General features: G+C 38.6%; 1 protein-coding gene across 3 annotated transcripts; it reads left to right on the top strand.

Moving 5' to 3' along the window:
- The first annotated feature begins 75 nt into the window (after positions 1 to 75).
- On the top strand, positions 76 to 12,090 carry LOC117293775 (DCN1-like protein 5). Of its 3 annotated transcripts, none has more exons than XM_033776214.1 (8): positions 76 to 186; positions 3,928 to 4,072; positions 5,307 to 5,479; positions 6,212 to 6,502; positions 7,217 to 7,325; positions 9,170 to 9,274; positions 9,839 to 9,941; positions 10,490 to 12,090. In XM_033776214.1, the coding sequence occupies exons 3-8, from the start codon at positions 5,409 to 5,411 to the stop codon at positions 10,540 to 10,542; spliced, it is 732 nt and encodes a 243-aa protein (XP_033632105.1). In that variant the 5' UTR covers positions 76 to 186; positions 3,928 to 4,072; positions 5,307 to 5,408; the 3' UTR covers positions 10,543 to 12,090. The 3 variants fall into 3 exon arrangements, with proteins under 3 accessions (XP_033632105.1, XP_033632106.1, XP_033632107.1); XM_033776215.1 differs by lacking the exon at positions 76 to 186 and adding an exon at positions 340 to 379; XM_033776216.1 differs by lacking the exon at positions 76 to 186 and adding an exon at positions 409 to 427.
- Positions 12,091 to 12,744: the final 654 nt, after the last annotated feature.

Here is a 12,744-nt window from a genome sequence, read left to right on the forward strand (position 1 = left end):
GGGGCCAGGGAAATATTCAACCAATCACAGATGACGTTTCTCGCAAGTACTTAATGGATTGCACAGCGCATGCTCTGCACCACGGACATGGCGATTGTCAGTGGTGAATTTCACGCATTTTTTCATTGATTTTTAGGAGAATTTTCATCATTCTTCAGGGTTTACCCATCGGAAGATAATTTGCATGTGAGTAGAACAATATATGTGTTGTAAATATGGATTATTCTAACAAAAAATAAAACCGAAAAAGAGGTGAAAATATGAAATTTTCCGAGTTGATTTGTCTGCGCCACCAATCGGTCATTGACGAGTGTTGATTTTGCCAGCTGCTCGTAGATCGTCCTGGCTGCTGTAGATAGAGCACGTATGATGCATACAGGTTGGGGGATTTGCCGGCGGTGTAGCTAGCCGTGTGTGTGTGTACGGTGTAGGTCGAGCGGTCGAGGTGACCGCCTTGCCCTTCTTACAATGCCAATGCCATATTCCCCACACAGACACCCTGTGTGTGAGATCGTTTTATAAAAATGCTGAAATTCTTCCCCGATCCAACATTAAGTTAATATGTGAATGTTTCCATTATTAATTAATTGTCAGCATTACCAAATTAACTGAGTGAAACTGCATAATTTGGGGGGGGGGGGGATTGCTACCTCATCAATTTCTTCCTCCATACATGTCACGGTCGTTGTTCGTTGAACAATTTAACTATACCTTTTCAGCATTTAATTTCTTATTTACTAATCACACTCACAGACGTGCTGTAATTGTAGTTGTGTTGCTTCGGTTTGAATGGACGATCGCAAGATTATTGATGGTGGTGATCGAGATAAGAAAATTTATGCAGTATAAATTGGGAATTATTTTTGTGATTACTGATTCTGAATGAGTTAAGCTCGGTTCATGCTTCCTGCGAATGCTATCTGAATGTTGACGTCAGAAATTCGTCAGAAAAACGTGTCAACTCGTGCAAATATCCGCAGCGAAAAGAGAGTTGTGACGTCAAATTTATATTAAATTTGCAGCGCATTCACATTCGCATGAGGTATGAACGGGGCTTTATGCCTATTCAATCCTCAATATGATCATACAGTACACCTTATCGTAAATACTCGGTATGTACACTGTAGGCGTTGAATGAGGTGCATGCTGGTCTAGCTAGCGATCAAGTTTGATCCCTAGCTAGACCAGCATGCACCTCATTTAAAAGTTAGTGCTTGTGTGCAATGGGTATTTACGAAAAGGTCTATGGAAGGTCATATTCATAGACTACTGTGGAAGTTGAGTAGTGGGTTATGAAAAACCACTCCTAAAATAACAAGCAAGCTTGCTGTTTTTTTCAAAGGTTACTATGTATTTAAATAAAGTAATGGAAAACGTTTCCTTTGTTTATTCGTAGAGCAATTCCATGGTTTATTTGTGTGAACAGGTTCAATATATGTAATCCGATCAGAACATTTGGAGTGATACACATTTTTGTCATGGAATTGTTATAAACAAAGAAATATTAACGATAGTTACTGTAACCCTGATGTGTCTTGGCACAATTGACACCATAATTATAAGCTTTATACAGGGTTTTTTTCTCCCAATAATATGTGTAGCAATTTATTCACAGGACACACAACACAGGGTTTACGTTTTATAGCTAAACCTATTAAAAGATCTGAATGTAATGTAACGAGCACGTGATAACAATAGCAGGAAATAGTCGTCTGTACATAAAAATCTAGCGAGTCAAATGGTGATGATCAGGCATCTCTTGTTTCTTTGACCAACAATTTCATTGTTTTATTATACATTTTTTTATTGAATGATTGCTTGTCAACTCATGGTGAAACCAAAATGTCAAAAGAGGGCGCACTTCACTGGTTCACTGTTTCTGGACACCATATTGGAATTTGTCTTTGTTCGGGGCGCCGCTGCATCACTATACTGAACCGCCACATCACTATACTGAACCGCCACTACGAACATAGGTCCTGTAGTGTCTGTCAGTGTTCTACTGTGTTTGAATCACATAGAAATTACTTTATATTGCTAATTAAACTAAATTGTTTGTGTAACGAAAACAATTGTCTAGACTTGAATGCGATATTTACAACTCATAACCCTTTTTTTTTCATCTGGGAAAGCATTACCCCAGACCTTTGTGCTTCATTTTTTTAAAGGGCAAGGACACCAAGGCATTTTCCTCCTTGGTAGAGGGCAATCTAAGGAAATTGTAAATTTCTTTTGGAGCATTTCGAGGACACCAATCAGGCCTGGTGCTTTTTTACAACTTCAAAACAATACACAGTATTATATTGTAGGGTACTCAGTTGTGATCTTGCAGGTTTCTCCCCATTGCCTACATCTACTGTCTATAATAAACTGCCCATGTGACAGTAATAGCATAGACCTCTCTCAGGCAACTAGTCAGCGAACTGAATGCTTCCGAGCTAATGCACTAAGCAATTTGTCAACTGATGTAGTGTACTGTAGTGAGGGGATTTCCTGTATAGCTTCACGGGGAGTTTATCATCTGGTTTGTTTAACATGAGGAAGTATGCGTGGCCGTGAATCACTGTCTTAGATGGAACCACAGAGGCAATGAGGTAGGGGGTTCACTGAGCACATCCCACCCCCCCCCCCTCCCACATGCACAAAAAAAACCTTGATGGGAATATATTTACTCACCAGCTGTGAACAGGACCGTTAGTTCCCATAAGAGGGCAGCAGACATGGCGGATTAATATAGGGGTTTGGTCAAGTTGGTAGCTTTGCCTCTCATTAGTGGATACATTGACGACTACTGACAAAGTTACAAGTTCACATTTTGAGCTACTAGAGGGCAACAGACCTGGTCCCTGTTCCCATCGTTGTTATCATATTGGGCTCGTGGTAAATGCTCAGTTATTCATGATTAGCTACTTGTGTTTAAATACATTATGGCTAAAAGTTCCACTTATGAGGTGTCCTTGGTTTCATAAACCAGAAAAATTAAAAATAATTGTAAGGTTCGGGGAAAATTAGACTGCTGCGATATCATCTTAAAGTGGTTTCACTATGTACATTTGTGAGTCCAATTATCTTCATAAATCTGCTTTTAATACACATATTTGCAACAAAACAGAAAATTCATTCCATATATATATAAGAGGTTAACCTGCCAAATTGCATTAACGCTCGCAATGGCTTGAAACTGGTTCTTGTTATCCAAATTAATCAAAATAGAGCCCAAAACAAAGGTTGAATCCTGTAACAGAGTAATTTGTGTTGTCCCCTCAGTGCTTTGGATTTACTGTGTGTTGAGCTCTATAGCATGTCTATTACAAAATGTGCACATTTCATTAACCTTGTACAATGTTCAGTGGTTGTATGCAGATCGTGATAAGTCTCTTATTAGGCTAATTCTGAGTACATTGTGGCCCATCTGGTGCCCTTGAAACCCACCATTATCTGTCCTAAAGTAGATACAAAAGCAAGGCGTGTATCCCAAATATTCAACTCTGGATGATTGGCTCTTTAATTGACTGTGGAACTCGTTTTGAAAACAAATGTTTTCTAGTAGCATTATACACTGCATGCACACTTTTAATACTAGTGTGCTGTGTTAATGTGTCCCCCATCATCCATCAGACCAAACAAGGACTCAAACTCAAGATTCCCCCTCCCACCGACTTCCCCCTCCCCCTTGTACTCCCCCTGCCCCTTGGATTCCGACTTTGAAAACAGGGACTCAGTCTCTCGGACAATGGGAACTCGACTTCAGCACTGATGACGTACAATGTGCTCTTCTCTTTCAACACTGTAAATGCTGTTTGGTTATTTAAAAACAGGCTAAAAATTTCAGAGGAAATTTGGGTTCTTTTTATGCTATATAGGCTTATAATCCTTTTCTTTTGTTTACTCCAATTTCATCAACATTTATTTCCCTATGTTTAATAGGTGTGGTCAGTAAGGAGGGTACTGCATGCCTATCCATACTTCTCCCAGGCCGTCCCAGTAGCCATCACTGGAGCCAACCCTGGAACAGCCAACCGGTAGTATACCTCTGCGACAGTCTGCACTACCTCAGTGTTTCACTCGTTTGGTGAGGAAAAAGACATTCAGATTCGCTTATGTTATTAGTAATGTTGCTCATTGCTTTTGGAAATCCTGCAGAAAAATGTCAGGGGATTTCAGACCCTAACCTAACTGCTTTCTAAACCTATAAGTTTGTTACAGAAGACCAGCTCAATATCATTAGCAATAGGCAACTCATTATAAATGCATGTAATTTAGTTACAGCACCACAACATATAAACAATAGCAGTGAAATAATCACTGATTATGGTTTAACAGCTATGCTTATCTCCTATATGATTATATTTCTTTACTGTGGATGCGTTCGTGTTTGTTGTTGGATATATAGAAATTGTTAGTAGGGAATAGGTTAATACAAATTTTGCCTTGTATGATTTTTTTTTTTTTACTGGAATAGTTTTAGATTGAAATTAATATCAAGGCTCTAGATAGAAAAATGGGCAACATAATTACTAACAGGGTAAGCGAGAAACAGGTTGCACTCTCAATGCGCTGTAAAATGTTATTTGAAAGAAAGGTCATCCTTTAGTCATTGAACCATGATTTACCCCCAGTTACCCCCTCCCCTACCCCCAGAGTATTAATACTGATTACAGTAGTGGCAGTAAAGTTTCTTCTAATCAGTCCTGAGGTACAGTCAAATTGGTATTAAGTAGTCACTTGAACCTCAAGGCTCCAGAAGGGATCATCGACAGAGAGAAAGGGGAAGTTTTGATAAACTGATGTGTCAACACTCCCGTTAGTTTACAGTTTGTAAGGGGCCAAGATCATTAGCAAGAGGACCCCACGTCCTCTGTGACTGGCTCCTGTGTACGTGTAGTAATTGAGATCATATCTTCCATTTACCGTTCCTTTACTCTGCCTCCTCGAATGTCAACAGTTTCCCTGCAGAAGGGAATGTGTAACACTTCCTTCTTATAGTCCAGACTATGTACTTTATTCTACACCAGGTTTCTTGTACACTGTTTTCATTTCCATATTAACATCATACAGAGACTCTAGTACCGAATGCGAACTGTGTTTAAAAGCTGCAACATTGTGTTATAAGTGGATAAAAGTAAACCAATTGATTGAAACAAGACACTGGTTGGGGAATTCACTGATATGAGTATACGGAGTACACGTATGTATGGTTTTGGAATCTTGACCAGTGTCAACCGTACCTCCATTCATGTATTGCAAGCATTAACTCCAATCTCATTCTGATCTCCTTACTATATTCCATCATGACTGACCTGCAGAGTTTGAGTGCCGGTCTGAAACCATCAACTCAAGAATCTGGCAACCACATCAGGGAGACAACTCTATCTACCCCGTCCTTATTCCTTCCCTGCAACGTAGACATGCCCCCACGTCGTAAACGGAAACTAGCGCAAGCTGAAGAAGAGACAAAGATGAAGAAGTCAAAGTCAAGGTAAAAACACATTAGTCTAACTTTTCTACTATATTGAAGCAATGTCACCAATTGTAGGCTAGAAGGGAAGTCCGTTTGGGTAGTGCAGTAAGCATAAAAGCACAAAACTTGTGAGGAGAGTTAGAAATTGGTCACACATCGTTTTTAGTGTTGGACCAATTTAGGGTCTTATCTGTATATTGGGCATGGCATTTTTTTTAAGGAGTATGGGTACCAGAAACTGAAAATGGCAGAACAACATACACCAGGCCTGAAATTTCATCTTTGAGGGGACAATGCCATTTCCGTTTTGCAAAGAGCATTGCCATTGGAAACTCTTAAAGTCAATGGGAAAACTTTTGAAGGGGCACCACGGCCAAGACCAGGGCCTAATTTTCACAGAGCTGCTTGGGCACAAAAAAAGCTATAAAAACAAACAAAATTATGCTTACCAGAATAAGGTTACCAGCCAAAGTACCATGTGACATGAGCTTTTTGTGACTGGTATCAAGCTTGTTGTTGCTAAGCAGGTATTTTTTAAGCAGTATTTTCTCAGCTCTTTGAAATTGGGCCCAGCAGCAATGACCTTTGTGTCATTCCAGGCCGGCTACGTACAGGTAGCACATGTTACTAGGAATCATCAAAAGCCTTCAGCATTATAGCATTTTGTATTATAGCATTTTGTGTTATTCATTTTGAATTACTGTGATTTCAGCAACATGGAATAAACGTATTATTGATTTTGTGTGCTAGCAATTCTTCCCACCATCGTCACCACCATCACCACCACCACCACAACAACCACAACCAGACCTCCATCAACCAAGAGAGCTCCTTTTCCTCCAAACGCTGTCAAACATGGTTCCTAGAGTACACAGAGCAGTCCGAGGACCTAATGGGTCCCGAGGGTATGGAGAAGTTCTGTGAAGACATTGGGGTGGAGCCTGAGAACATCGTCATGTTGGTGCTGGCCTGGAAACTGGAGGCTGATCAAATGGGCTTCTTCTCATTGCAGGAATGGATGATGGGAATGATGAAACTACAGTGAGTAACTCAGGATCCAGTGTACTACTTAAAGGAACACGTTGCCTTGGTTCGGACGAGTTGGTCTTTGAAAAGCGTTTGTAACCGTTTGTTATAAAATGCACATGATTGGAAAGTTTATTTTAAAAGTAGAATATAATGATCCACACAAGTATCACTCGAAATTGCGTGGTTTTCCTTTAAATTTTGGACTCCCATAAATGGCCGACCGTGTTAGTTCACAAAGTAAAAGGAAATCACGCAATTTCGAGGCACATTTGTGTGGATCATTGTATTCTACTTTTAAAACATCTTTCTAACCATATGCATTTTATAAAAAACAGTCACAAACGCTTTTCAAAGACTAACTCAACCGATCGAGATCAAGTTTTTGGCCATGACATAAATCCCTACTCACTGTGAACTTTTTGAGATGTTGTGAAACTTTTGCAAAGTCCATTCCTACACGCCTGCACTTTCTACCTGCACCTCTCATCCCCAAAGAGGGGGTGGGTTGAAGGGGGGGGGGTATAATCAGAAGATAAATAAACGCTTTGCAACCTGCTGTAGAGCATCCTGACTTTGCTGTAATTACATTGGATGAAGATCAAGGTCATATTTTATACTGTTTTACATGAGAGTAGCTTATTACCTATTTTGACCTTGAGGAAGAGACAGAAAAGATTAGGTCCCACCCAAAGCCCTCTTAACCACTGTCTCCTCTCATTTCTGCAGAGTGGACAACCCCAGGAAGCTTCAAGGCAAAATGGATTACCTACGCACACTGCTTAATGATGCACCAACCTTCAAGAAAATATACAGATATGCATTTGACTTTGCAAGGGTAAGCTTTACTCTAATACAGTTTTGAACTTTTATATAAATTTCCATTATTGATATTATTATTATTACTTTTTTGAGTGGTGGGTCTTTTAGTGAAGATCCTTATGGAACACAATTCGAATAAAAAATGGTGCATGTTGAAGAAATCATGGTTTTATCAAAACAGAATCTTCAGAAATATGTTTTGCAGTAACAATCATGGGTGCAAGAACAAATTAGAATGGGTCGCTACTAACAATTTGTTTAGTTTAGTTGTTTTGCTCAATATCTAGATTTAAAGATTTAAACAAATAAGTAGTCATGCTGAGAGGATGTTGGTAAGAACTCAAAATAGTTTAAAGAACGTTAGTGAAATGCATCAATACTACAAATATTAGAACAGTTGGGATAGCTATTTTAGGATATCCTGTTCAATTTATCTCAATATTTATGGTCGAGATTTAATTGAAAGTTGGGATTCATTTGCCACTTAAAGGCAGTGGACACTATTGGTAATTGCCAAAGACTAGCCTTCACAGTTGGTGTATCTCAACATGTGCATAAAATAACAAACCTGTAAAAATTTGAGCTCAATCGGTCATCGAACTTGCGAGATAATAATGAAAGAAAAAAACACCCTTGTCACACGAAGTTGTGTGCGATTAGATGGTTGATTTCGAGACCTCAAGTTCTAAATTTGAGGTCTCGAAATCAAATTAGAGGAAAATTACTTCTTTCTCGAAAACTATGGCACTTCAGAGGGAGCCGTTTCTCACAATGTTTTATACCATCAACCTCTCCCCATTACATGCACCAAGATAGGTTTAATGCTAATAATTGTTTTAGGTAATTACCAATAGTGTCCACTGCCTTTAAGCTGGAACAGTATGCAAGAGTTGGAGTGCAAATTTATCAAACAGCAGTAGAGTTAATTCATTGATAATTTACCACTTGTTCAATCATTTTGTCCGGACCTTCAACACAAGTAATAGAAAGTAATGCAGCATTTCCCACAAGAAATTACGGGAATAATTTATGGACTGTTTTTTGTCTCCACATCAGTTGGACTCGTCTGTGATTCATCCCCTGAGCATTTAAACTTCCTGGAAATATTTGTTTAAATTTTGGAAGTGTGTTTGGTCTCTCGTAGATATTTATAACACAATTATCCACATTAGCTATGATATAATTCAATGACCTTTTTGGAAAACATGTAGATCAGATCTGGTTTTAAAGTAGAGAGCTGCTCAGCCAGAAATATTGTGCAACAGACTTGCTTGCTTAGCATGAAACTAGTCGCAAACTGTGTAAATGTATGCATCAATATGTGAAACTTGAGGTGGTGACCCACTTGTGCTAAGCACAAATATATGTTTCGGACATTGTGGGCTATGAAACATCAAAGCTGCTCTGCCCGTTGAATTATTGTTTAGTTCATTGACTTCAAGTTATCATAAAACAGAAAGGGGTTGGATTTGTGACATGGTTTAACAACTTGTGACACAAGGCACAAACAAAGATGATGTCGAATCAATTATTGGTCCAAACAGTTTTTACTGTTTCATGATGAGTTTTAGTCAAGACCTTATTAGTTTTTTCCATTAAACAAGTCTCATGAAAAGTCAGAATACAATAAAGATATATAAAACATTAGCCAAGAGATGATACCACAAACATTCACAAGATGCCAAAGGTTGAGCAAATATTGTGCCAAATGTTCACAGGTTAGCTCGGTTATTGTTATACCAAATGAAATAAAATGCAACCCTTTTCAAATTCAAAGTTGTACCATATTTTTAAGGATAAGAAGGAAGTTGATAAATTACCCAAAGCCATTTATGACATGTTCTTAATTGATTGAAACAGGACAAAGATCAGCGGAGTCTGGATCTAGAAACCTCCAAAGAAATGTTAGCCCTCCTCCTTGGTAGACAGTGGGTACTATTCAACTCATTTCAACAATTTCTGGACGTAAGTAAAATGCAAATCTTGGACTGGCATCTATTTACTAAGCCCATCCAAAATCCTTCCATCTAATGAATGAATAAACAATGGTCTCAAACAAAAGACACAAAGAAAACACTGTAACTTTACAAGATCAATGTGAATTTGTACCACCTAGCAATACGACTACGACGTCATCTTGCAGTAAGAAGACCACTTGCATATGACGTCATACATGTATGCTCGAAAAGCACCCTCACTGGGGCCAAAAAGTGCCCTCACCATGATAGTGGTTCTTTGTTTGTAATGTGTGCGTGACCTCAGCGTCCCTGTAGCGTTTTGCGTTATGCGAGGGGTCTATCGCAAGGCATGACTCTTAAAAGCACAGATTCATTTATCAAGTTAGTGTTGGAACTGTCATTCACCACCACTCTGTCCACTGAACAGGCATGCCGTGAAAAACACATCAAAGTTTTCTTATTAGTTAAAATTATTATATCTTCCAACAAATAAAGTTCCCCAGAGTAGAGTCCTTGATTTATAATGATTTCTTTCTCGTTTTCTTCCTCCTCTTTGCCCATTCTCATCCAGCACTCCAAATATAAAGTGATCAATAAGGACCAGTGGTGCAATATATTGGAGTTTAGTCGAGCTATCAAACCTGACCTAAGTAACTATGATGTGGATGGTGCATGTAAGTAAAGATAACAATCTCTCAAATAACTCTCAAAGCTTAATTCCGAAGGCTCATTTTCGTAGAGCTGCAAAACAGGTTTATATCTCCTCACAATTTGACCAAAATATTGGAAAGAATTGGAGTTTAGTATTAGCTGTTGCAACTGCTTACCAACTAAAAGGATCTATGGTGTTAATGCAATTTTGTGGGTAGTTCACCAAGGCGACTGCCATTCACAGCAATACATGTCAAATACAGTTTTTGTCGTCACATTTTGTCTTGTAAAACAAGAGAAATTCAGAAATGAGAAGTGTCCCCAATTCGGAAAAATCTACTTTGTGGTAATAGAATATAAAGCAAGACAACTTCTTTAAAGAATATAATCTACCTAGCAATTATATATGCACATGGTGTTATCGCAAACCAATATATTGATACCTCACCATGCAATGCCTCAAATCCCACATTATGACAAGGCGGCTTATCTACAAGTAAAGTGAGACATGTGTGTCTGTGTTATCTTCTTATATTCCTGGTGTGTTTCTATTCCTTCCTTCCACCCACAGGGCCTGTTATGCTGGATGAGTTTGTAGAATGGATGAGAGTAAGACAACAATAGTAGGTGGAAGCCCCCCTCCCCCTTTCCAACACAAACCATCCAGTCGGATCTTTTCATTTTGTGAGCTTTTTACATATTTAATATGCCTTATGAATATGTATGAATTGTCTTAAATGGATCATCCCAGCTGTGTCTTAATAGCAACTGACCACCAAAGTATCCACTCACAGACTTACCTGATGACTTCAACGATGAATATTCATTAGGGTTTATGAATAATTAAGGGTATAGTTGTCATGAAGGACTAATTCAAGAGCACTTGGCAAACCACACATCATGATCTTATTGACCTAAATGCTGAATATTCATCAGGCCTCAGGAAATTGTATGTGTTATTTGTGGATACCTTCGCTGTCTCTTGTAGTACCAGACCACCTGAATCAACCAAATCACAGGCTACATGTACCTTGCGGATTAAAATGTTAAATATTCATCACATGAATATGCAGCAGTACAAGCAGTGGATCGCAGTATGTTGAGCCTGAAATGTCAGTCAGCCATTTTTGATAATTTGTCTTTTGTTTATAAATGACAAAAACTTTTAACCAAAGCATCTTAAATATTTTAAATTGCAAGTGGTTTGGGTTATGTATGTAATTAATTTCTGGCATTGTAAATGTTACCACTGTTAAAGCATAAACGTTCATTGGAGGCTAACTAATTCAAACTCATTTTGTGTATGGACTTTTTTTTATGACATAAACAGTAAGCATTAACATAGTATATAAAACAAGATGTACCCTCGACATTTTGTCAATGGTTGTGGAAAATAACATTCACAAAGTGACAAATTAGTGTAGTCCTTTTTAGCCATGCCTCGCTCCCATTTACACCACAGCATACACAGACATATTTTTTGGACTCTCTTTCTCTCTCTCTCACTTATTTATATTGATCAATGCTGGCTAAGATTATTTCACCACAAAGTTAGCATTTAACCACATGGTGTGGTTGTGTGATGCAGGAAAACTGTTATTCTTCTCGAAGTTTACTTGACACAAAGTTGTTACTGCACAGGGGCCAACTTCACAAAGAGCTAAGATTGATGTTAATTGTATTCATCTCAACTGCTCAGCAAAGCCAAGTTGAAACCCAAGTTGTTCTAGCTTTAGCAGACATTTGGTGTGGTATCAGTTTAATGCAGCAGAATTAAGTAACATGTGAGAGTTAAGAATTTACTTCATTGAACCATGCTTCGATCAAAATGTGAAAGAGTATGTTTGAATTAGTTTGTATTCATGTTTAAACGGCTGACTGGTTGTCACTACTAACTTCAATTCTAGTTTATAATGACAGAAAGCTTGTCAGTATATAGGGTAGATACTAATAATGGTGTAAGATAGCCATTCATAACTGCACTACACCATTACTCAATGAAGAACCACTTTAAATAAGTAACTTGCATCTCAATAAGATTTGAGTTAATTTCTGCAATGTATTTGTGATACCTAAGACATATTGGGATCACTACACAAGTTGCCTGTGGGTTTTTTTTATATTTAGGTCTTGGAGCATGGAGTATGTAGTGCTTTTTTGGAATCAAACTATTGTTCATGATTCCTGAGTTGTGGACCTGCACCATTAACCACTCGGCGCAAGGATTTCCTGGGTTTCTTTTTTTCACTTCCAGAAGCCTTTGCTGGTAATCAGCCATGGCGTACTGGCTCCCAATGAGCCGAAGGCAAGAATATACAAAACGTGCATTCTGTTCATCTCAGAGTTCTTGTTTGTACAACAAAAGGACGAATGACTTGAATCAGGAATAACACAATAACCCTAGGAAGAAGGGAGATTTCCTGCATGAATTCCAGTACCATTTGTCGCGTTTTGTAGGGGGAAACATAGTGTAGCATGCTGAGTCAGACTTGCTACACAATGGGATGTTTGGGCATGTGAACTGGTCACCTATTTGTTTTCATGATACCACGCTGCCCCCCCCCCCCTCAAAACAAAGGAAAAAAGAAAGAAATACAAAACAATGATGCAGATGTACACAAAATTGGGTTCATCTGACTTCCATTTGCGTGTTCTTAAAAGTTGTGTGTGTACACACGTCTTCCAGGTATAACTGGTTAAAATGCATGTTGCTGTAGCCACTGACTAGTGGATTGATTAGTAGCTCAAACATTTGCAGGTCCTGGCTTTCATTCTAATTCAAGGAACCTGCTGAGTTTCTCTGTAAGAGCATGCAGTCGTTTGTAA

This window comes from Asterias rubens, chromosome 8, assembly GCF_902459465.1.
Source record: "Asterias rubens chromosome 8, eAstRub1.3, whole genome shotgun sequence".
NCBI lineage: Eukaryota > Metazoa > Echinodermata > Asteroidea > Forcipulatida > Asteriidae > Asterias > Asterias rubens.